This window comes from Oncorhynchus keta, unplaced genomic scaffold, assembly GCF_023373465.1.
Source record: "Oncorhynchus keta strain PuntledgeMale-10-30-2019 unplaced genomic scaffold, Oket_V2 Un_contig_24196_pilon_pilon, whole genome shotgun sequence".
NCBI lineage: Eukaryota > Metazoa > Chordata > Actinopteri > Salmoniformes > Salmonidae > Oncorhynchus > Oncorhynchus keta.
The window spans coordinates 67,586-93,677 of record NW_026283775.1 but is presented as its reverse complement, the minus strand read 5'-3'; the positions used below and the strand labels follow the sequence as shown (position 1 = coordinate 93,677).

Here is a 26,092-nt window from a genome sequence, read left to right as displayed (position 1 = left end):
AATAACATGTATTAAGACTGTAACATGTATTAATAACATGTATTACGGCTGTGACATGTATTAATAACATGTATTAAGGCTGTGACATGTATTAATAACATGTATTAAGACTGTGACATGTATTAATAACATGTATTAAGACTGTAACATGTATTAAGACTGTAACATGTATTAAGACTGTGACATGTATTAATAACATGTATTACGGCTGTACCATATGTTAATAACATGTATTAAGGCTGTGACATGTATTATTAATAACATGTATTAAGGCTGTGACATGTATTATTAATAACATGTATTAAGGCTGTGACATGTATTAAGACTGTGACATGTATTAAGGCTGTAACATGTATTATTAATAACATGTATTAAAACTGTAACATGTATTAAGACTGTAACATGTATTAAGGCTGTGACATGTATTAAGGCTGTGACATGTATTAATAACATGTATTAAGACTGTAACATGTATTAAGACTGTAACATGTATTAAGACTGTAACATGTATTAAGGCTGTGACATGTATTAAGGCTGTGACATGTATTAAGGCTGTGACATGTATTAATAACATGTATCAAGGCTGTGACATGTATTAATAACATGTATTAAGGCTGTAACATGTATTAAGGCTGTAACATGTATTAAGGCTGTGACATATTAAGGCTGTGACATGTATTAAGGCTGTGATATGTATTAAGGCTGTGACATGTATTAATAACATGTATTAAGGCTGTAACATGTATTAAGGCTGTGACATGTATTAAGGCTGTAACATGTATTAAGGCTGTAACATGTATTAATAACATGTATTAAGGCTGTAACATATGTTAATAACATGTATTAAGGCTGTAACATGTATTAAGGCTGTGACATGTATTAAGGCTGTAACATGTATTAAGGCTGTAACATATGTTAATAACCTATATTAAGGCTGTGACATGTATTAATAACATGTATTAAGACTGTGACATGTATTAAGGCTGTGACATGTATTAAGGCTGTAACATATGTTAATAACCTGTATTAAGGCTGTGACATGTATTAATAACATGTATTAAGGCTGTGACATATGTTAATAACCTGTATTAAGGCTGTGACATGTATTAATAACATGTATTAAGGCTGTAACATGTATTAATAACATGTATTAAGGCTGTGACATGTATTAAGGCTGTAACCTGTATTAAGGCTGTGACATGTATTAATAACATGTATTAAGGCTGTGACATGTATTAAGGCTGTAACATGTATTAATAACATGTATTAAGGCTGTGACATGTATTAATAACATGTATTAAGGCTGTAACATGTATTAAGGCTGTAACATGTATTAAGGCTGTGACATGTATTAAGGCTGTAACATGTATTAATAACCTGTATTAAGGCTGTGACATGTATTAATAACATGTATTAAGGCTGTGACATGTATTAAGGCTGTAACATATGTTAATAACCTGTATTAAGGCTGTGACATGTATTAATGACATGTATTAATAACATGTATTAAGGCTGTGACATGTATTAACCTCTGGTACAAGTGGGACGCTAGCACCTCGACAACAGCCAGTGAAAGTGCAGGGCGCCAAATTCAAAACAACAAAAATCTCATAATTAAAATTCCTCAAGCATACAAGTATTTTAAAGATAAAATTATCGTTAATCCAGCCACAGTGTCTGATTTCAGAAAGGATTTACAGCGAAAGCACCACAAACTATTATGTTAGGTCACCACCAAGCCACAGAAAAACACAGCCATTTTTCCAGCCAAAGAGAGGAGTCACAAAAAACAGAAATAGAGAGAAAATTAATCACTAACCTTTGATGATCTTCATCAGATGACACTCATTTGACTTCATGTTACACAATACATGTATGTTTTGTTTGATAAAGTTCATATTTATATAAAAAAAATCAGTTTACATTGGCGTGTTACGTTCAGTAGTTCTAAAACATGTGGTGATATTGCAGAGACATCAATTTACAGAAATACTCATAATAAACATTGATAAAGATATGACTATTATACATGGAACTTTAGATTAACTTCTCCTTAATGCAACCGCTGTGTCAGATTAAAAAAAAGTTTTGTTACAGCCCGTAGAAACATGCCAAACTAAGTATGGAATCAATCTTTAGGATGTTTTTAATATAAAACTTCCTTAATGTTCCAACCGGACAATTCCTTTGTCTGTACAAATGAAGTGGAACGCAGCTACCTTTCACGTGAGCGCGCCAGACCGAGGCTGTGGCACTCTGCCAGACCCAGGCTGTGGCACTCTGCCAGACCCAGGCTGTGGCACTCTGCCAGACCCAGGCTGTGGCACTCTGCCAGACCCAGGCTGTGGCACTCTGCCAGACCGAGGCTGTGGCACTCTGCCAGACCCAGGCTGTGGCACTCTGCCAGACCCAGGCTGTGGCACTCTGCCAGACCCAGGCTGTGGCACTCTGCCAGACCCAGGCTGTGGCACTCTGCCAGACCACTCACTCAAAGAGCCCTTATGAGCCCGTCCTTTAGAGTAGAATCTTCAAAACAGTTTCTAAATACTGTTGACATCTAGTGGAAGCCTTGGGAAGTGAAACTTAACTAATATCACCCTGTATCTTCAATGGGGGCTGAGTTGAAAAACTACAAACCTCAGATTTCCCACTTCCTGTTTTGGATTTTTTTCTCAGGTTTTTGCCTGCCATATGAGTTCTGTTATACTCACAGACATCATTCAAAAAGTTTTAGAAAATTCCGGGTGTTTTCTATCCAAATGTACTAATTATATGCATATTCTAGCTTTTACGGCTGAGTAGCAGGCAGCTTAATTTGGGCACATTTTTCATCCAAGCCACCCAATACATTGTCAAAATTAGATTGGAGTCTTTTGTTAAGACATATAGCTAGCTAGATGAACAATGGACCATAATCACAACTCATGACGTTACTACCCTGCATGAATCTGCAGGTAGCTAACCAACCAGGTTCTATGGCTATAACTAGTCAAGCAAATGTGTCTGAGATACGAAGAATAAGATCACACACATAATGTTAGCTAGCAACCCAGCCAGCTAACGTTAGCTACCCAGCCAGCCAGCTAACGTTACCCACCCAGCCAGCTAACGTTAGCTACGTTAGCCACCCAGCCAGCTAACGTTAGCTACCAACCCACCCAGCCAGCTAACGTTAGCTACTCCCAGCCAGCTAACGTTAGCCAGCCAGCTAACGTTAGCTACCAACCCAGCCAGCTGGTACCCAGCCAGCTAACGTTAGCTAGCCTAACGTTAGCCACCCAGCCAGCTAACGTTAGCTACCCCAGCCAGCCAGCTAACGTTAGCTACCCAAGCCAGCTAACGTTAGCTAGCTACCCAGCCAGCCAGCTAACGTTGGCTACCCAGCTACCCAGCCAGCTAACGTTGGCTAGCTACCCAGCCAGCTAACGTTAGCTAGCTACCCAGCCAGCTAACGTTAGCCAGCTACCCAGCCAGCTAACGTTAGCTAGCCCAACCAGCCAGCTAACGTTAGCTACCAACCCACCCAGCCAGCTAACGTTAGCTACCCCCACCCAGCCAGCTAACGTTAGCAACCCACCCAGCCAGCTAACGTTAGCTACCCACCAACCCAGCCAGCTAACGTTAGCTGGCTAACAGTACACTTGAAATTAAACCACTTTCTGTCAAAATTAGAAACATGTAATATCTGAGAATCTTAACCAGTATACATCTTGGCCAATCATGGCTAGCGGGAAGGTTGCTCACATTGTCTGTGGCTAAACCAACTAGGCTCATCATTTAACAATTGTATTCATATTTACAGATGGTTATACACATTTGTTATTGAGGCACATGAAAGTTCACATGTTCCAGGAGGCATTTCTGCCAAAAAAACACATTTTGATAAAAAACGATGTTTACATTCAAACAGGTCTCCTGTGAAGTCGTGACTTTGCACCATACACCCAGTTTCCTGAATCGGGTCATATCTGACAGGCTGGTTATTCATCTGTCGTTCCAACACACGTACTGACACCCCAACACACGTACTGACACCCCAACACACGTACTGACACCCCAACACACGTCCTGACACCCCAACACACGTCCTGACACCCCAACACACGTCCTGACACCCAACACACGTCCTGACACCCCAACACACGTCCTGACACCCCAACACACGTCCTGACACCCCAACACACGTCCTGACACCCCAACACACGTCCTGACACCCCAACACGTCCTGACACCCCAACACACGTCCTGACACCCCAACACACGTCCTGACACCCCAACACACGTCCTGACACCCCAACACACGTCCTGACACCCCAACACACGTCCTGACACCCCAACACACGTCCTGACACCCCAACACACGTACTGACACCCCAACACACGTCCTGACACCCCAACACACGTCCTGACACCCCAACACACGTCCTGACACCCCAACACACGTACTGACACCCCAACACACGTACTGACACCCCAACACACGTACTGACACCCACACACACGTACTGACACCCCAACACAAATAATACATACGCCCACCTCAATTACCTCGTACCCCTGCACATTGACTCAGTACTGGTACTTCCTGTATATATCCATGTTATTACCTGGTACTTCCTGTATATATAACCATGTTATTACCTGGTACTTCCTGTATATAGCCATTTATTACCTGGTACCACTGCACATCAACTCAGTACTGGTACTTCCTGTATATAGCCATGTTATTACCTGGTACTTCCTGTATATAGCCATGTTATTACCTAGTACTTCCTGTATATAGCCATGTTATTACCGGGTACTTCCTGTATATAGCCATGTTATTACCTGGTACCACTGCACATCAACTCAGTACTGGTACTTCCTGTATATAGCCATGTTATTACCGGGTACTTCCTGTATATAGCCATGTTATTACCTGGTACTTCCTGTATATAGCCATGTTATTACCTGGTACTTCCTGTATATAACCATGTTATTACCTGGTACTTCCTGTATATAGCCATGTTATTACCTGGTACCACTGCACATCAACTCAGTACTGGTACTTCCTGTATATAGCCATGTTATTACCTGGTACTTCCTGTATATAGCCATGTTATTACCTGGTACCACTGCACATCAACTCAGTACTGGTACTTCCTGTATATAGCCATGTTATTTTTTACTCATTATTGTCGCTATTTCAATGTATTATTTTATATCTATATGTTTAAAGCTGCAATATGTAACTTTGAGCGACCTAATTCACATAGAAATATGGGTCATAGATCTGTCATTCTCATTGAATGCAAGTCTGAGACACATTTGACAGAAGTTTTGAAAGTCCATTTTTTTCTCTCTCTCTCCATGTTTTCGTATCCAAACCGTTTTTCATGTTCTAGTAAAAAGAACAGAAGTTGTGTGTGTGTGTGCCCGACCCTTGGACCGTGCCTCCAGCCATTCAGAGAAGGGAAACGGAATATATCAGCATCAGCAGGGTTCACTGTGTCACAGGGTTCACTGGCAGCCTTGTGTCTGTGGTGTGTGTGTCTGTGGTGTGTGTGTGTGTCTGTGGTGTGTGTCTGTGGTGTGTGTGTGTGTCTCTGTGGTGTGTGTGTCTCTGTGGTGTGTGTGTCTCTGTGGTGTGTGTGTGTGTGTGTGTGTGTGTGTGTGTCTGTGTGTGTGTGTGTGTGTGTGTGTGTCTCTGTTGTGTGTGTGTGTGTGTGTGTCTGTTGTGTGTGTGTGTGTCTCTGTTGTGTGTGTGTGTGTGTCTGTGTGTGTGTGTCTCTGTGGTGTGTGTGTGTGTCTCTGTGGTGTGTGTGTGTGTGTCTCTGTGGTGTGTGTGTGTCTCTGTGGTGTGTGTGTGTGTGTCTCTGTGGTGTGTGTGTGTGTGTGTCTCTGTGGTGTGTGTGTGTGTGTCTCTGTGGTGTGTGTGTGTGTGTCTCTGTGGTGTGTATGTGTCTCTGTGGTGTGTGTGTGTGTATGTGTCTCTGTGGTGTGTGTGTGTCTCTGTGGTGTGTGTGTGTCTCTGTGGTGTGTGTGTGTGTATGTCTCTGTGGTGTGTGTGTCTCTGTGGTGTGTGTGTGTCTCTGTGGTGTGTGTGTGTGTGTCTCTGTGGTGTGTGTGTGTGTGTGTGTGTGTGTGTGTGTGTGTGTGTGTGTGTGTGTGTGTGTGTGTGTGTGTGTGTGTGTGTCTCTGTGGTGTGTGTGTGTGTGTCTCTGTGGTGTGTGTGTGTCTCTGTGGTGTGTGTGTGTCTCTGTGGTGTGTGTGTGTGTGTGTCTGTGGTGTGTGTGTGTTTCTGTGGTGTGTGTGTTTCTGTGGTGTGTGTGTGTCTCTGTGGTGTGTGTGTGTCTCTGTGGTGTGTGTGTCTCTGTGGTGTGTGTGTGTGTCTCTGTGGTGTGTGTGAATGGTTATTTGTTCCATATTATTTACTGCCTAGCTAGTTGGGGAAATGTTGGCGTATGACTCAATATGTTTCCCTAATTAGGTAAATATACTATCTTACTGTGTGAGAGCACAAGAGTCAGAGGGAGAGAGGTGGGCTAATGATAGAGAGAGAGATATTGCTGGAGAGTGTTTATTATCTACTTCACTAGAGAGAGCGAGACATGGCTTTGACTATGTACAGACTTAGTGAGCATAGCCTTGCTATTGAGAAAGGCCGCCTTAGACAGACCTGGCTCTCAAGAGAAGACAGGCTATGTGCTCACTGCCCACAAAATGAGGTGGGAACTGAGCTGCACTTCCTAACCTCCTGCCAAATGTATGACCATATTAGAGATGCATATTTCCCTCAGATTACACAGATCCACAAAGAACACAATTTTGATAAACTCCCATATCTTCTGGGTTAAATACCACAGTGTGCCATCACAGCAACAAGATTTGTGACCTGTTGCCACAAGAAAAGGTCAACCATTTCTGTTAATTTATTTTCCCTTTTGTACTTGAACTATTTGCACATCATTACAACACTGTATATAGACATAATATGACATTTGAAATGTAAAGATATGTTTCCCATGCCAATACAGCCCAATGAATTGAGAGGTGGAGGGAGAGAGCACTGTAGATAGTGGAGTGGAGTGTTTGTGATTAGCAGACTGTGGTTAGCAGACTGTGGTTAGCAGACTGTGCTGTGGAGTGTTTGTGGTTAGCAGACTGTGGAGTGTTTGTGGTTAGCAGACTGTGGTTAGCAGACTGTGGTTAGCAGACTGTGGAGTGTTTGTGGTTAGCAGACTGTGGTTAGCAGACTGTGGTTAGCAGACTGTGGTTAGCAGACTGTGTGGTGGAGTGTTTGTGGTTAGCAGACTGTGGAGTGTTTGTGGTTAGCAGACTGTGGAGTGTTTGTGGTTAGCAGACTGTGGAGTGTTTGTGGTTAGCAGACTGTGGTTAGCAGACTGTGGTTAGCAGACTGTGGTTAGCAGACTGTGGTTAGCAGACTGTGTGGTGGAGTGTTTGTGGTTAGCAGACTGTGGAGTGTTTGTGGTTAGCAGACTGTGGTTAGCAGACTGTGGTTAGCAGACTGTGGTTAGCAGACTGTGTGGTGGAGTGTTTGTGGTTAGCAGACTGTGTGGTGGAGTGTTTGTGGTTAGCAGACTGTGGAGTGTTTGTGGTTAGCAGACTGTGTGGTGGAGTGTTTGTGGTTAGCAGACTGTGGTTAGCAGACTGTGTGGTGGAGTGTTTGTGGTTAGCAGACTGTGGTTAGCAGACTGTGTGGTGGAGTGTTTGTGGTTAGCAGACTGTGGTTAGCAGACTGTGGTTAGCAGACTGTGGTTAGCAGACTGTGGTTAGCAGACTGTGTGGTGGAGTGTTTGTGGTTAGCAGACTGTGGAGTGTTTGTGGTTAGCAGACTGTGGTTAGCAGACTGTGGTTAGCAGACTGTGGTTAGCAGACTGTGGTTAGCAGACTGTGGTTAGCAGACTGTGTGGTGGAGTGTTTGTGGTTAGCAGACTGTGTGGTGGAGTGTTTGTGGTTAGCAGACTGTGGAGTGTTTGTGGTTAGCAGACTGTGTGATGGAGTGTTTGTGGTTAGCAGACTGTGGTTAGCAGACTGTGTGGTGGAGTGTTTGTGGTTAGCAGACTGTGGTTAGCAGACTGTGTGGTGGAGTGTTTGTGGTTAGCAGACTGTGGTTAGCAGACTGTGGTTAGCAGACTGTGTGGTGGAGTGTTTGTGGTTAGCAGACTGTGTGGTGGAGTGTTTGTGGTTAGCAGACTGTGGTTAGCAGACTGTGGTTAGCAGACTGTGGTTAGCAGACTGTGTGGTGGAGTGTTTGTGGTTAGCAGACTGTGTGGTGGAGTGTTTGTGGTTAGCAGACTGTGGTTAGCAGACTGTGGTTAGCAGACTGTGGTTAGCAGACTGTGGTTAGCAGACTGTGCTGTGGAGTGTTTGTGGTTAGCAGACTGTGGTTAGCAGACTGTGGTTAGCAGACTGTGTGGTGGAGTGTTTGTGGTTAGCAGACTGTGTGGTGGAGTGTTTGTGGTTAGCAGACTGTGGTTAGCAGACTGTGGTTAGCAGACTGTGGTTAGCAGACTGTGTGGTGGAGTGTTTGTGGTTAGCAGACTGTGCTGTGGAGTGTTTGTGGTTAGCAGACTGTGGTTAGCAGACTGTGTGGTGGAGTGTTTGTGGTTAGCAGACTGTGGTTAGCAGACTGTGGTTAGCAGACTGTGGTTAGCAGACTGTGTGGTGGAGTGTTTGTGGTTAGCAGACTGTGGTTAGCAGACTGTGGTTAGCAGACTGTGGTTAGCAGACTGTGGTTAGCAGACTGTGTGGTGGAGTGTTTGTGGTTAGCAGACTGTGCTGTGGAGTGTTTGTGGTTAGCAGACTGTGGTTAGCAGACTGTGGTTAGCAGACTGTGGTTAGCAGAGTGCTGTGGAGTGTTTGTGGTCAGCAGACGGTGTGGACTAGAGAACACTGCTGGCCCCTCCCACCAGCCAAACCCCTCTCACTCTCTCCCTTAACCCGCTAAGGTCGATGTCCGCACCCCGTTGAAATCTACTTAGCTAGAAAATCTTCTGTAGTGTCCAAACGGTTTGGCCTCCAAGGTTTTATGACACCTCTATGGAAAGATGAGACTTTCACGAACACGATGGTGTTCTTGGGACTCGTACTCGTCTGAAATCGGTACAGCTGATCTGCCAATTTCTGTCTGTAGCATCGGAACAGTTTGGGCTGCACCATCTGTGGAAAGGTAAAACTCCCACAAACTCGTACGTATCGGTTGTTTTGCTTTAGGACACCCACAGGCCTCACGAGCGGACGATCTGTAGTGAATCTGTTATTCAATGTGTTTCTATGGGCTAATAGCAGTAAGGACTGTCTGTTGGTCAATGTGTTTCTATTGGCTAATAGAAGTAAGGACTGTCTGTTATTTAATGTGTTTCTATGGGCTAATAGCAGTAAGGACTATCTGTTATTCAGTGTGTTTCTATTGGCTAATAGCAGTAAGGACTATCTGTTATTCAATGTGTTTCTATGGGCTAATAGCAGTAAGGACTGTCTGTTATTCAATGTGTTTCTATTGGCTAATAGCAGTAAGGACTGTCTGTTATTCAATGTGTTTCTATGGGCTAATAGCAGTACGGACTATCTGTTATTCAATGTGTTTCTATGGGCTAATAGAAGTTAGGGCAAATACACATTTTCATCAAATAATTGTTTAATATTTTAGTTTGATATTTATTTAGAGCTAACTTTTAATTAGGAGATCAAATGTTTTATCGGAGGTGACAATGCAGAATGTCACCTTTTTATTTGAGGGTATTCTAGTGAAGGGGGTAAAAATCAATACTGTTACATATCACCATTTTATTTTGGAACGATATTATACCGATAATAAATCCAATTATCGATTTTTGTAAAATACATACATATAAAAGTATAAATATAAATATATACAGTGCCTTTGGAAAGTAATTCAGAGCCTTTTTGACTTTTTCCACATTTTGTTACTTATGTGCTTGTAATCGTTAAGGACTGGAGAGTTTTTCAGGAAAGAAAATGCAGTGAAGTTAAACACAGGAAAAATCCTAGAGGCAAACCTGGTTCAGTCTGCTTTCCACAAGACACTGGGAGATGAATTCAGCTTTCAGCAGGACAATAACCTGGTTCAGTCTGCTTTCCACCAGACACTGGGAGATGAATTCAGCTTTCAGCAGGACAATAACCTGGTTCAGTCTGCTTCCCACAAGACACTGGGAGATGAATTCAGCTTTCAGCAGGACAATAACCTGGTTCAGTCTGCTTTCCACAAGACACTGGGAGATGAATTCAGCTTTCAGCAGGACAATAACCTGGTTCAGTCTGCTTTCCACCAGACACTGGGAGATGAATTCAGCTTTCAGCAGGACAATAACCTGGTTCAGTCTGCTTCCCACAAGACACTGGGAGATGAATTCAGCTTTCAGCAGGACAATAACCTGGTTCAGTCTGCTTTCCACCAGACACTGGGAGATGAATTCAGCTTTCAGCAGGACAGTAACCTGGTTCAGTCTGCTTTCCACAAGACACTGGGAGATGAATTCAGCTTTCAGCAGGACAATAACCTGGTTCAGTCTGCTTTCCACAAGACACTGGGAGATGAATTCAGCTTTCAGCAGGACAATAACCTGGTTCAGTCTGCTTTCCACAAGACACTGGGAGATGAATTCAGCTTTCAGCAGGACAATAACCTGGTTCAGTCTGCTTTCCACAAGACACTGGGAGATGAATTCAGCTTTCAGCAGGACAATAACCTGGTTCAGTCTGCTTTCCACAAGACACTGGGAGATGAATTCAGCTTTCAGCAGGACAATAACCTGGTTCAGTCTGCTTTCCACAAGACACTGGGAGATGAATTCAGCTTTCAGCAGGACAATAACCTGGTTCAGTCTGCTTTCCACAAGACACTGGGAGATGAATTCAGCTTTCAGCAGGACAATAACCTGGTTCAGTCTGCTTTCCACAAGACACTGGGAGATGAATTCAGCTTTCAGCAGGACAATAACCTGGTTCAGTCTGCTTTCCACAAGACACTGGGAGATGAATTCAGCTTTCAGCAGGACAATAACCTGGTTCAGTCTGCTTTCCACAAGACACTGGGAGATGAATTCAGCTTTCAGCAGGACAATAACCTGGTTCAGTCTGCTTTCCACAAGACACTGGGAGATGAATTCAGCTTTCAGCAGGACAATAACCTGGTTCAGTCTGCTTTCCACAAGACACTGGGAGATGAATTCAGCTTTCAGCAGGACAATAACCTGGTTCAGTCTGCTTTCCACAAGACACTGGGAGATGAATTCAGCTTTCAGCAGGACAATAACCTGGTTCAGTCTGCTTTCCACAAGACACTGGGAGATGAATTCAGCTTTCAGCAGGACAATAACCTGGTTCAGTCTGCTTTCCACAAGACACTGGGAGATGAATTCAGCTTTCAGCAGGACAATAACCTGGTTCAGTCTGCTTTCCACAAGACACTGGGAGATGAATTCAGCTTTCAGCAGGACAATAACCTGGTTCAGTCTGCTTTCCACAAGACACTGGGAGATGAATTCAGCTTTCAGCAGGACAATAACCTGGTTCAGTCTGCTTTCCACAAGACACTGGGAGATGAATTCAGCTTTCAGCAGGACAATAACCTGGTTCAGTCTGCTTTCCACAAGACACTGGGAGATGAATTCAGCTTTCAGCAGGACAATAACCTGGTTCAGTCTGCTTTCCACAAGACACTGGGAGATGAATTCAGCTTTCAGCAGGACAATAACCTGGTTCAGTCTGCTTTCCACAAGACACTGGGAGATGAATTCACCTTTCAGCAGGACAATAACCTGGTTCAGTCTGCTTTCCACAAGACACTGGGAGATGAATTCAGCTTTCAGCAGGACAATAACCTGGTTCAGTCTGCTTTCCACAAGACACTGGGAGATGAATTCAGCTTTCAGCAGGACAATAACCTGGTTCAGTCTGCTTTCCACAAGACACTGGGAGATGAATTCAGCTTTCAGCAGGACAATAACCTGGTTCAGTCTGCTTTCCACAAGACACTGGGAGATGAATTCAGCTTTCAGCAGGACAATAACCTGGTTCAGTCTGCTTTCCACAAGACACTGGGAGATGAATTCAGCTTTCAGCAGGACAATAACCTGGTTCAGTCTGCTTTCCACAAGACACTGGGAGATGAATTCAGCTTTCAGCAGGACAATAACCTGGTTCAGTCTGCTTTCCACAAGACACTGGGAGATGAATTCAGCTTTCAGCAGGACAATAACCTGGTTCAGTCTGCTTTCCACAAGACACTGGGAGATGAATTCAGCTTTCAGCAGGACAATAACCTGGTTCAGTCTGCTTTCCACAAGACACTGGGAGATGAATTCACCTTTCAGCAGGACAATAACCTGGTTCAGTCTGCTTTCCACAAGACACTGGGAGATGAATTCACCTTTCAGCAGGACAATAACCTGGTTCAGTCTGCTTCCCACAAGACACTGGGAGATGAATTCACCTTTCAGCAGGACAATAACCTGGTTCAGTCTGCTTTCCACAAGACACTGGGAGATGAATTCAGCTTTCAGCAGGACAATAACCTGGTTCAGTCTGCTTTCCACAAGACACTGGGAGATGAATTCAGCTTTCAGCAGGACAATAACCTGGTTCAGTCTGCTTTCCACAAGACACTGGGAGATGAATTCACCTTTCAGCAGGACAATAACCTGGTTCAGTCTGCTTTCCACAAGACACTGGGAGATGAATTCAGCTTTCAGCAGGACAATAACCTGGTTCAGTCTGCTTTCCACAAGACACTGGGAGATGAATTCAGCTTTCAGCAGGACAATAACCTGGTTCAGTCTGCTTTCCACAAGACACTGGGAGATGAATTCAGCTTTCAGCAGGACAATAACCTGGTTCAGTCTGCTTTCCACAAGACACTGGGAGATGAATTCAGCTTTCAGCAGGACAATAACCTGGTTCAGTCTGCTTTCCACAAGACACTGGGAGATGAATTCAGCTTTCAGCAGGACAATAACCTGGTTCAGTCTGCTTTCCACAAGACACTGGGAGATGAATTCAGCTTTCAGCAGGACAATAACCTGGTTCAGTCTGCTTTCCACAAGACACTGGGAGATGAATTCAGCTTTCAGCAGGACAATAACCTGGTTCAGTCTGCTTTCCACAAGACACTGGGAGATGAATTCAGCTTTCAGCAGGACAATAACCTGGTTCAGTCTGCTTTCCACAAGACACTGGGAGATGAATTCAGCTTTCAGCAGGACAATAACCTGGTTCAGTCTGCTTTCCACAAGACACTGGGAGATGAATTCAGCTTTCAGCAGGACAATAACCTGGTTCAGTCTGCTTTCCACAAGACACTGGGAGATGAATTCAGCTTTCAGCAGGACAATAACCTGGTTCAGTCTGCTTTCCACAAGACACTGGGAGATGAATTCAGCTTTCAGCAGGACAATAACCTGGTTCAGTCTGCTTTCCACAAGACACTGGGAGATGAATTCAGCTTTCAGCAGGACAATAACCTGGTTCAGTCTGCTTTCCACAAGACACTGGGAGATGAATTCAGCTTTCAGCAGGACAATAACCTGGTTCAGTCTGCTTTCCACAAGACACTGGGAGATGAATTCAGCTTTCAGCAGGACAATAACCTGGTTCAGTCTGCTTTCCACAAGACACTGGGAGATGAATTCAGCTTTCAGCAGGACAATAACCTGGTTCAGTCTGCTTTCCACAAGACACTGGGAGATGAATTCAGCTTTCAGCAGGACAATAACCTGGTTCAGTCTGCTTTCCACAAGACACTGGGAGATGAATTCAGCTTTCAGCAGGACAATAACCTGGTTCAGTCTGCTTTCCACAAGACACTGGGAGATGAATTCACCTTTCAGCAGGACAATAACCTGGTTCAGTCTGCTTCCCACAAGACACTGGGAGATGAATTCACCTTTCAGCAGGACAATAACCTGGTTCAGTCTGCTTTCCACAAGACACTGGGAGATGAATTCAGCTTTCAGCAGGACAATAACCTGGTTCAGTCTGCTTTCCACAAGACACTGGGAGATGAATTCAGCTTTCAGCAGGACAATAACCTGGTTCAGTCTGCTTTCCACAAGACACTGGGAGATGAATTCACCTTTCAGCAGGACAATAACCTGGTTCAGTCTGCTTTCCACAAGACACTGGGAGATGAATTCAGCTTTCAGCAGGACAATAACCTGGTTCAGTCTGCTTTCCACAAGACACTGGGAGATGAATTCAGCTTTCAGCAGGACAATAACCTGGTTCAGTCTGCTTTCCACAAGACACTGGGAGATGAATTCAGCTTTCAGCAGGACAATAACCTGGTTCAGTCTGCTTTCCACAAGACACTGGGAGATGAATTCAGCTTTCAGCAGGACAATAACCTGGTTCAGTCTGCTTTCCACAAGACACTGGGAGATGAATTCAGCTTTCAGCAGGACAATAACCTGGTTCAGTCTGCTTTCCACAAGACACTGGGAGATGAATTCAGCTTTCAGCAGGACAATAACCTGGTTCAGTCTGCTTTCCACAAGACACTGGGAGATGAATTCAGCTTTCAGCAGGACAATAACCTGGTTCAGTCTGCTTTCCACAAGACACTGGGAGATGAATTCAGCTTTCAGCAGGACAATAACCTAAAACACAAGGCCAAATCTACACTGGAGTTGCTTACCAAGAAGGCAGTGAATGTTCCGAGTTAGTTTTGTCTTAAATCTACTTTATAGTTTTCTAGCAATTAGGTCTGACCCCATTTAGTCAACTTGTCGATTGTTTTGTCGCCCGAGATGTTTTTCGTTAAGCGGTCGCAAATATATATATATTTTTTTCCATGTCTGATTGGCTCCTGTCTCAGTGGACAGTCCAATAAGAAGGGGAGTATGGCAAAGATACACAAGGCGGGTCCCTCTCCAGAATGCGCTCTCCCGCCAATTCGTGCCCATTCTTTGTTGCATAACTTCATTGTGTGAATTGTTTTGTCCTTTGATAGATAGATAGATAGATAGAATCTATCTATCTATCTATCTATCTATCTATCTATCTATCTATCTATCTATCTATCTATCTATCTATCTATCTATCTATCTATCTATCTATCTATCTATCTATCTATCTATCTATCTATCTATAAACTCAGAAAAAAAGAAAAGTCCCCTTTTCAGGACGGTGTCTTTCAAAGATAATTCATAAACATCTAAATAACTTCACAGATCTTCATTGTAAAGGGTCTAAACACTGTTTCCCATGCTTGTTCAATGAACCATCAACAATTAATGAACATGCACCTGTGGAACGGTCGTTAAGACACTAACAGCTTACAGACGGTAGGCAAATAAGGTCACAGTTATGAAAGCTTAGGACACTAAAGAGGCCTTTCTACTGACTTTGACAAACACCAAAAGAACGATGCCCAGGGTCCCTGCTCATCTGCGTGAATGTGCCTTAGGCATGCTGCAAGGAGGCATGAGGACTGCAGATGTGGCCAGGGCAATAAATTACAATGTCCGTACGGTGAGACACAGGATGGCAACAACAACTGCCCGAGTTACACCAGGAACGCACAATCCCTCCATCAGTGCTCAGACTGTCCGCAATAGGCTGAGAGAGGCTGGACTGAGGGCTTGTAGGTCTGTTGTAAGGCAGGGTCTCACCAGATATCATTGGTAACAACGTCGCCTATGGGAACAAACCCACCGTCGCTGGATCAGACAGGACTGGCAAAAAGTGCTCTTCACTGACGAGTTGCGGTTTTGTCTCACCAGGGGTGATGGTCGGACTCGCGTTTATCGTCAAACGTCATCGGACTGAGTTTGTTGTCATTGCAGGCAATCTCAACGCTGCGTTACAGGGAAGACATCCGAATCAAATCAAATTTTATTGTTGACCAATTGACTGGTCGAAAGAACAGAAGACCCGCTGGTCGGCCAATGTGTTTTTTAGTTGTGGATAGAAGACCCGCTGGTCGGCCAATGTGTTTTTTAGTTGTGGACAGAAGACCCGCTGGTCGGCCAATGTGTTTTTTAGTTGTGGACAGAAGACCCGCTGGTCGGCCAATGTGTTTTTTAGTTGTGGACAGAAGACCCGCTGGTCGGCCAATGTGTTTTTTAGTTGTGGACAGAAGACCCGCTGGTCGGCCAATGTGTTTTTAGTTGTGGACAGAAGACCCGCTGGTCGGCCAATGTGTTTTTTAGTTGTGGACAGAAGACCCGCTGGTCGGCCAATGTGTTTTTAGTTGTGGACAGAAGACCCGCTGGTCGGCCAATGTGTTTTTAGTTGTGGACAGAAGACCCGCTGGTCGGCCAATGTGTTTTTAGTTGTGGACAGAAGACCCGCTGGTCGGCCAATGTGTTTTTTAGTTGTGGACAGAAGACCCGCTGGTCGGCCAATGTGTTTTTAGTTGTGGACAGAAGACCCGCTGGTCGGCCAATGTGTTTTTTAGTTGTGGACAGAAGACCCGCTGGTCGGCCAATGTGTTTTTTAGTTGTGGACAGAAGACCCGCTGGTCGGCCAATGTGTTTTTTAGTTGTGGACAGAAGACCCGCTGGTCGGCCAATGTGTTTTTAGTTGTGGATAGAAGACCCGCTGGTCGGCCAATGTGTTTTTAGTTGTGGACAGAAGACCCGCTGGTCGGCCAATGTGTTTTTTAGTTGTGGACAGAAGACCCGCTGGTCGGCCAATGTGTTTTTTAGTTGTGGACAGAAGACCCGCTGGTCGGCCAATGTGTTTTTAGTTGTGGACAGAAGACCCGCTGGTCGGCCAATGTGTTTTTTAGTTGTGGACAGAAGACCCGCTGGTCGGCCAATGTGTTTTTTAGTTGTGGACAGAAGACCCGCTGGTCGGCCAATGTGTTTTTTAGTTGTGGACAGAAGACCCGCTGGTCGGCCAATGTGTTTTTTAGTTGTGGACAGAAGACCCGCTGGTCGGCCAATGTGTTTTTTAGTTGTGGATAGAAGACCCGCTGGTCGGCCAATGTGTTTTTAGTTGTGGACAGAAGACCCGCTGGTCGGCCAATGTGTTTTTTTAGTTGTGGATAGAAGACCCGCTGGTCGGCCAATGTGTTTTTTAGTTGTGGACAGAAGACCCGCTGGTCGGCCAATGTGTTTTTAGTTGTGGATAGAAGACCCGCTGGTCGGCCAATGTGTTTTTAGTTGTGGACAGAAGACCCGCTGGTCGGCCAATGTGTTTTTAGTTGTGGACAGAAGACCCGCTGGTCGGCCAATGTGTTTTTAGTTGTGGACAGAAGACCCGCTGGTCGGCCAATGTGTTTTTAGTTGTGGACAGAAGACCCGCTGGTCGGCCAATGTGTTTTTTAGTTGTGGACAGAAGACCCGCTGGTCGGCCAATGTGTTTTTAGTTGTGGACAGAAGACCCGCTGGTCGGCCAATGTGTTTTTAGTTGTGGACAGAAGACCCGCTGGTCGGCCAATGTGTTTTTAGTTGTGGACAGAAGACCCGCTGGTCGGCCAATGTGTTTTTTAGTTGTGGACAGAAGACCCGCTGGTCGGCCAATGTGTTTTTTAGTTGTGGACAGAAGACCCGCTGGTCGGCCAATGTGTTTTTAGTTGTGGACAGAAGACCCGCTGGTCGGCCAATGTGTTTTTAGTTGTGGACAGAAGACCCGCTGGTCGGCCAATGTGTTTTTTAGTTGTGGACAGAAGACCCGCTGGTCGGCCAATGTGTTTTTTAGTTGTGGACAGAAGACCCGCTGGTCGGCCAATGTGTTTTTTAGTTGTGGACAGAAGACCCGCTGGTCGGCCAATGTGTTTTTTAGTTGTGGATAGAAGACCCGCTGGTCGGCCAATGTGTTTTTTAGTTGTGGACAGAAGACCCGCTGGTCGGCCAATGTGTTTTTTAGTTGTGGACAGAAGACCCGCTGGTCGGCCAATGTGTTTTTTAGTTGTGGACAGAAGACCCGCTGGTCGGCCAATGTGTTTTTTAGTTGTGGACAGAAGACCCGCTGGTCGGCCAATGTGTTTTTTAGTTGTGGACAGAAGACCCGCTGGTCGGCCAATGTGTTTTTAGTTGTGGACAGAAGACCCGCTGGTCGGCCAATGTGTTTTTAGTTGTGGACAGAAGACCCGCTGGTCGGCCAATGTGTTTTTAGTTGTGGACAGAAGACCCGCTGGTCGGCCAATGTGTTTTTAGTTGTGGATAGAAGACCCGCTGGTCGGCCAATGTGTTTTTTAGTTGTGGACAGAAGACCCGCTGGTCGGCCAATGTGTTTTTAGTTGTGGATAGAAGACCCGCTGGTCGGCCAATGTGTTTTTTAGTTGTGGATAGAAGACCCGCTGGTCGGCCAATGTGTTTTTAGTTGTGGACAGAAGACCCGCTGGTCGGCCAATGTGTTTTTTAGTTGTGGACAGAAGACCCGCTGGTCGGCCAATGTGTTTTTTAGTTGTGGACAGAAGACCCGCTGGTCGGCCAATGTGTTTTTTAGTTGTGGACAGAAGACCCGCTGGTCGGCCAATGTGTTTTTTAGTTGTGGACAGAAGACCCGCTGGTCGGCCAATGTGTTTTTTAGTTGTGGACAGAAGACCCGCTGGTCGGCCAATGTGTTTTTTAGTTGTGGACAGAAGACCCGCTGGTCGGCCAATGTGTTTTTTAGTTGTGGACAGAAGACCCGCTGGTCGGCCAATGTGTTTTTTAGTTGTGGACAGAAGACCCGCTGGTCGGCCAATGTGTTTTTAGTTGTGGACAGAAGACCCGCTGGTCGGCCAATGTGTTTTTTAGTTGTGGACAGAAGACCCGCTGGTCGGCCAATGTGTTTTTAGTTGTGGACAGAAGACCCGCTGGTCGGCCAATGTGTTTTTAGTTGTGGACAGAAGACCCGCTGGTCGGCCAATGTGTTTTTTAGTTGTGGACAGAAGACCCGCTGGTCGGCCAATGTGTTTTTAGTTGTGGACAGAAGACCCGCTGGTCGGCCAATGTGTTTTTTAGTTGTGGACAGAAGACCCGCTGGTCGGCCAATGTGTTTTTAGTTGTGGACAGAAGACCCGCTGGTCGGCCAATGTGTTTTTAGTTGTGGACAGAAGACCCGCTGGTCGGCCAATGTGTTTTTAGTTGTGGACAGAAGACCCGCTGGTCGGCCAATGTGTTTTTAGTTGTGGACAGAAGACCCGCTGGTCGGCCAATGTGTTTTTAGTTGTGGACAGAAGACCCGCTGGTCGGCCAATGTGTTTTTTAGTTGTGGACAGAAGACCCGCTGGTCGGCCAATGTGTTTTTAGTTGTGGACAGAAGACCCGCTGGTCGGCCAATGTGTTTTTTAGTTGTGGACAGAAGACCCGCTGGTCGGCCAATGTGTTTTTTAGTTGTGGACAGAAGACCCGCTGGTCGGCCAATGTGTTTTTTAGTTGTGGACAGAAGACCCGCTGGTCGGCCAATGTGTTTTTTAGTTGTGGATAGAAGACCCGCTGGTCGGCCAATGTGTTTTTTAGTTGTGGACAGAAGACCCGCTGGTCGGCCAATGTGTTTTTTAGTTGTGGACAGAAGACCCGCTGGTCGGCCAATGTGTTTTTTAGTTGTGGATAGAAGACCCGCTGGTCGGCCAATGTGTTTTTTAGTTGTGGACAGAAGACCCGCTGGTCGGCCAATGTGTTTTTTAGTTGTGGATAGAAGACCCGCTGGTCGGCCAATGTGTTTTTTAGTTGTGGATAGAAGACCCGCTGGTCGGCCAATGTGTTTTTTAGTTGTGGATAGAAGACCCGCTGGTCGGCCAATGTGTTTTTTAGTTGTGGATAGAAGACCCGCTGGTCGGCCAATGTGTTTTTTAGTTGTGGACAGAAGACCCGCTGGTCGGCCAATGTGTTTTTTAGTTGTGGACAGAAGACCCGCTGGTCGGCCAATGTGTTTTTTAGTTGTGGACAGAAGACCCGCTGGTCGGCCAATGTGTTTTTTAGTTGTGGACAGAAGACCCGCTGGTCGGCCAATGTGTTTTTAGTTGTGGACAGAAGACCCGCTGGTCGGCCAATGTGTTTTTAGTTGTGGACAGAAGACCCGCTGGTCGGCCAATGTGTTTTTAGTTGTGGACAGAAGACCCGCTGGTCGGCCAATGTGTTTTTATTTGTGGACAGAAGACCCGCTGGTCGGCCAATGTGTTTTTAGTTGTGGATAGAAGACCCGCTGGTCGGCCAATGTGTTTTTTAGTTGTGGACAGAAGACCCGCTGGTCGGCCAATGTGTTTTTAGTTGTGGATAGAAGACCCGCTGGTCGGCCAATGTGTTTTTTAGTTGTGGATAGAAGACCCGCTGGTCGGCCAATGTGTTTTTTAGTTGTGGATAGAAGACCCGCTGGTCGGCCAATGTGTTTTTTAGTTGTGGATAGAAGACCCGCTGGTCGGCCAATGTGTTTTTTAGTTGTGGACAGAAGACCCGCTGGTCGGCCAATGTGTTTTTTAGTTGTGGACAGAAGACCCGCTGGTCGGCCAATGTGTTTTTAGTTGTGGATAGAAGACCCGCTGGTCGGCCAATGTGTTTTTTAGTTGTGGACAGAAGACCCGCTGGTCGGCCAATGTGTTTTTAGTTGTGGACAGAAGACCCGCTGGTCGGCCAATGTGTTTTTAGTTGTGGATAGAAGACCCGCTGGTCGGCCAATGTGTTTTTTAGTTGTGGATAGAAGACCCGCTGGTCGGCCAATGTGTTTTTTAGTTGTGGACAGAAGACCCGCTGGTCGGCCAATGTGTTTTTTAGTTGTGGACAGAAGACCCGCTGGTCGGCCAATGTGTTTTTAGTTGTGGACAGAAGACCCGCTGGTCGGCCAATGTGTTTTTTAGTTGTGGATAGAAGACCCGCTGGTCGGCCAATGTGTTTTTAGTTGTGGACAGAAGACCCGCTGGTCGGCCAATGTGTTTTTAGTTGTGGACAGAAGACCCGCTGGTCGGCCAATGTGTTTTTAGTTGTGGACAGAAGACCCGCTGGTCGGCCAATGTGTTTTTAGTTGTGGACAGAAGACCCGCTGGTCGGCCAATGTGTTTTTTAGTTGTGGACAGAAGACCCGCTGGTCGGCCAATGTGTTTTTTAGTTGTGGACAGAAGACCCGCTGGTCGGCCAATGTGTTTTTTAGTTGTGGACCGGTCCTACTAGTAATGATCAACAGCCAATAAGACGCGAAACATTTTCTAAAGAATAACGTGTTGCACCAATCAACACGTGGAAAGCTCTTCGAGAATTACCCTGAAAGAAAACGCAGCTGTGATCGCTGCCAAACGGCTATTCTACGAAGTATTGATTCAGGGGGGGGTGTGAAACTTCATTTTCAATAATTGTGCCCACATTTCTTAACATGTTTTCAAAATTGTGTGATGGAAAAACTAGATTTGTACGCCCCAGATCTTTCTAGCAAAACAAACCACTTTCAATATGAAACGCAAATGATTTGAATCAAAAACCTTGGTCATGGTGTGACTTTTGAAGACGCAGATTTTGCTAACGCTAACGTGACCTCTGACCTCCCCTCTCCCCTCCAGGTTATTCTGCGGTCAGTGAAGAGTCAAGGAGCAGCAGCAATATGCCCCAGTGTGTCAGCTGAGACATGGACTGAGGTGAGTGACCTGAACCCAGCCATGGTCATACATGTTGGTCATACCAATTTGAAGTTCAAGACGAGCGGTAAGAGGATGTAACGATTCACAGATACGCGCATCAGTCCCCCGGTTCAAATGTTTAAGATGTGAGTGTATTGGTCCTCTGAACCCCAAAAGGATCCAAATGTCGCGTCTGTCAAAAAAAAAAAATATTTCAAATGTTACAAATCGCCGGTTCACTAAAATGTTTTGCTGAAATTACCTCTCATCTTGTGAGAACTGCATCATTCAGTGTCGAACTGAACTGTTGCCAGTCATTGATCTACACGTTTACTGCCCCCAGGTGGTGAAGGTAGGAAACAACACCTCCACTTTCTAAACACTGGGGCCCCACAAGGGTGTGTGCTCAGCCCCCTCCCTGTACTCCCTGTTCACCCATATCTGCGTAGCCACATATACCTCCAACTCAATCATCAAGTTTGCAGACGACACAACAACGACATAGACCTCATTGCCAAAATGACTAGACAGCCTACGGGGAGGAGGTGAGGGCCCTGGGGGAGTGGTGTAAGGAAAATAACTTCTCCCTCAATGTCAACAAAACGAAGGAGATGATCGTGGACTTCAGGAGACAGGGAGGTGCTCCCTCTGCTATCCACGTCGACGGGACTGCAGTGGAGACGGTGAAAAGCTTCGAAGTTCCTCTGCGTCCACATCACCGACGATCTGAATGGTCCACCCACACCGACGATCTGAATTGTCCACCCACACCGACGATCTGAATGGTCCACCCACACCGACGATCTGAATTGTCCACCCACACCGACGATCTGAATTGTCCACCCACACCGACGATCTGAATTGTCCACCCACACCGACGATCTGAATTGTCCACCCACACCGACGATCTGAATTGTCCACCCACACCGACGATCTGAATTGTCCACCCACACCGACGATCTGAATTGTCCACCCACACCGACGATCTGAATGGTCCACCCACACAGACCATCTGGATTGGTCCACCCACACAGACCATCTGGATTGGTCCACCCACACAGACCATCTGGATTGGTCCACCCACACAGACCATCTGGATTGGTCCACCCACACAGACCATCTGGATTGGTCCACCCACACAGACCATCTGGATTGGTCCACCCACACAGACCATCTGGATTGGTCCACCCACACAGACCATCTGGATTGGTCCACCCACACAGACCATCTGGATTGGTCCACCCACACAGACCATCTGGATTGGTCCACCCACACAGACCATCTGGATTGGTCCACCCACACAGACCATCTGGATTGGTCCACCCACACAGACCATCTGGATTGGTCCACCCACACAGACCATCTGGATTGGTCCACCCACACAGACCATCTGGATTGGTCCACCCACACAGACCATCTGGATTGGTCCACCCACACAGACCATCTGGATTGGTCCACCCACACAGACCATCTGGATTGGTCCACCCACACAGACCATCTGGATTGGTCCACCCACACAGACGATCTGAATTGGTCCACCCACACAGACGATCTGAATTGGTCCACCCACACAGACGATCTCAATGGTCCACCAACACAGACGATCTCAATGGCCACCCACACAGATGGTGTGGTGTAGAAGTCGCAGTAGCGCCTCCTCAACCCCAGGAGGCTGAAGAAATGTGGATTGGTCCCTAAGACCCGCACAAACTTATACAGATGCACAATCGAGAGCATTCTGCCAGTCTGCATCGCCGTCTGGTACGGCAACTGCTCCGCCCACAACCGTAAGGCTCTCCAGAGGGTAGTGAGGTCTGCACAACGCATCACCGGGGGCAAACTACCTGCCCTCCAGGACACCTACACCACCCGATGTCACAGGAAGGCTAAAAAGATCATCAAGGACAACAACCACCCGAGCCACTGCCTGTTCACCCCGCTATCATCCAGAAGGCGAGGTCAGTACAGGTGCATCAAAGTAGCGACCGAGAGACTGAAAAACAGCTACTATCTCAAGGCCATCAGACTGTTAAACAGCCAACACCGTACACCTGGCGACCTGGTCACCTGGCGACCTGGTCACCTGGCGACCTGGTCACCTGGCGACCTGGTCAGCTGGCGACCTGGTCACCTGGCGACCTGGTCAGCATGCACTGCGCCCGGCCCTCCACAGGTGTCGCTAGTGCACGATGAGACAAGGGATATGCCCTGCCGGCCAAACCCTCCCTACCCCGGACGACGCTGGGCCAATTGTGTGCCGCCACATGGGCCTCCCGGTCGCGGCCGACTGCGACAGAGCCCGGGCTCCAACCCAGAATCTCTGGTGGCACAGCTAGCACTGCGATGCAGTACCTTAGACCACTGTGCCACCCGGGAGGCCCAGCTCGTCCTAATATTTATGTATTTCTTAACTCCATTCTTTTACTTTTAGGTTTGTGTGTATTTTTGTGAATTGTTAGATATTACTGCACTGTTACGAGCCTGTTAGTTCCCGGGCCTGTTAGTTCCCGGGCCTGTTAGTTCCCGAGCCTGTTAGTTCCCGAGCCTGTTAGTTCCCGAGCCTGTTAGTTCTGAGCCTGTTAGTTCCCGAGCCTGTTAGTTCCCGAGCCTGTTAGTTCCCGAGCCTGTTAGTTCCCGAGCCTGTTAGTTCCCGAGCCTGTTAGTTCCCGAGCCTGTTAGTTCCCGAGCCTGTTAGTTCCCGAGCCTGTTAGTTCCCGAGCCTGTTAGTTCCCGAGCCTGTTAGTTCTGAGCCTGTTAGTTCTGAGCCTGTTAGTTCTGAGCCTGTTAGTTCTGAGCCTGTTAGTTCTGAGCCTGTTAGTTCTGAGCCTGTTAGTTCCCGAGCCTGTTAGTTCTGAGCCTGTTAGTTCCCGAGCCTGTTAGTTCCCTAGCCTGTTAGTTCCCGAGCCTGTTAGTTCTGAGCCTGTTAGTTCCCGAGCCTGTTAGTTCCCGAGCCTGTTAGTTCCCGAGCCTGTTAGTTCCCGAGCCTGTTAGTTCCCGAGCCTGTTAGTTCTGAGCCTGTTAGTTCCCGAGCCTGTTAGTTCCCGAGCCTGTTAGTTCCCGAGCCTGTTAGTTCTGAGCCTGTTAGTTCCCGAGCCTGTTAGTTCTGAGCCTGTTAGTTCTGAGCCTGTTAGTTCCCGAGCCTGTTAGTTCCCGAGCCTGTTAGTTCCCGAGCCTGTTAGTTCCCGAGCCTGTTAGTTCCCGAGCCTGTTAGTTCCCGAGCCTGTTAGTTCCCGAGCCTGTTAGTTCCCGAGCCTGTTAGTTCCCGAGCCTGTTAGTTCCCGAGCCTGTTAGTTCCCGAGCCTGTTAGTTCCCGAGCCTGTTGGTTCCCGAGCCTGTTGGTTCCCGAGCCTGTTGGTTCCCGAGCCTGTTGGTTCCCGAGCCTGTTGGTTCCCGAGCCTGTTGGTTCCCGAGCCTGTTGGTTCCCGAGCCTGTTGGTTCCCGAGCCTGTTGGTTCCCGAGCCTGTTGGTTCCCGAGCCTGTTGGTTCCCGAGCCTGTTGGTTCCCGAGCCTGTTGGTTCCCGAGCCTGTTGGTTCCCGAGCCTGTTGGTTCCCGAGCCTGTTGGTTCCCGAGCCTGTTGGTTCCCGAGCCTGTTGGTTCCCGAGCTTGTTGGTTCTGAGCCTGTTAGTTCTGAGCCTGTTAGTTCCCGAGCCTGTTAGTTCCCGAGCCTGTTAGTTCCCGAGCCTGTTAGTTCTCGAGCATGTTGTTTCTGAGCCTGTTAGTTCTGAGCCTGTTAGTTCTGAGTCTGTTTTCTCCTCCGTCTCACCAGCTGTGTAGACAAGCAGCAGTGTGACTTCCTCAAACAGACGGACGGACACCACATCGTCTGTACTCCTACCCCAGACCCACCCCAGCCGTTCAAATGCACCCCGACAATAAGCTGACCAATCATGGCAAGCAAGTGAGCAGCGACAGCCAATCCCAGCTCTCCAATGTGACCCAGCAGCAGGAGGGGGCCAATAAGGGCCTGGGGGCGGGCAACCCTGGCCTGAAGACTGTCAGCCAATCGGTGAGTGGCGTTGGGGGGATGATGAAGACGAAGAGAGAGAGAAGTGTGTCCATGGACTCTGGGGAACAGAGAGACACTATCACCCCTATGCAGGAGCCTGACGCCAAAGGTAGGGTATTACCACACACACACACACACACACACACACACACACACACACACACACACACACACACACACACACACACGTACATACTAACGTCACATTGCGGCTGTAGGCTACCATCGGAAGGCAGAGGAAATTCTGACGCCTGACAGAAAGGTCAGGGCATTTCAGTGTGAGGGAAAACAAGTTATATAGTGACACACACACACACACACAATACATACACACGCACAAAATCGCACACACATCCCACACGAAACACATGCACACGTTTCCTGCTGTGGGTGGTGTAGGTAGCTAATCTGGTATTTCTGGTGCAGATTTGACCAGAGAGAGACACAGGAAGTCTAACAGAACAGTGGTCTCTGTAGGGCTGTCATCTGTCTTTACTAGCAGTAAACTGTTTCCAGAACAGTGGTCTAGGGGCCTGTCATCCGTCTTTACTAGCAGTAAACTGTTTCCAGAACAGTGGTCAAG

At 46.8% G+C, this 26,092-nt stretch overlaps 1 protein-coding gene across 1 annotated transcript in view; it reads left to right on the top strand.

Annotated features, from left to right (window-relative positions):
• The window catches only part of LOC127921965 (uncharacterized), a 32,693-nt gene extending 6,991 nt beyond the window's left edge, over window positions 1–25,702 (top strand). Inside the window, exons 2-4 of the mRNA XM_052505583.1 lie at window positions 9,956–14,682; window positions 21,446–21,520; window positions 25,270–25,702. Of these exons, the coding sequence (XP_052361543.1) occupies window positions 9,956–14,682; window positions 21,446–21,507 (4,789 nt within the window). The 3' untranslated portion in view covers window positions 21,508–21,520; window positions 25,270–25,702. The remainder of the gene's footprint in view (window positions 1–9,955; window positions 14,683–21,445; window positions 21,521–25,269) is intronic.
• Window positions 25,703–26,092: the final 390 nt, after the last annotated feature.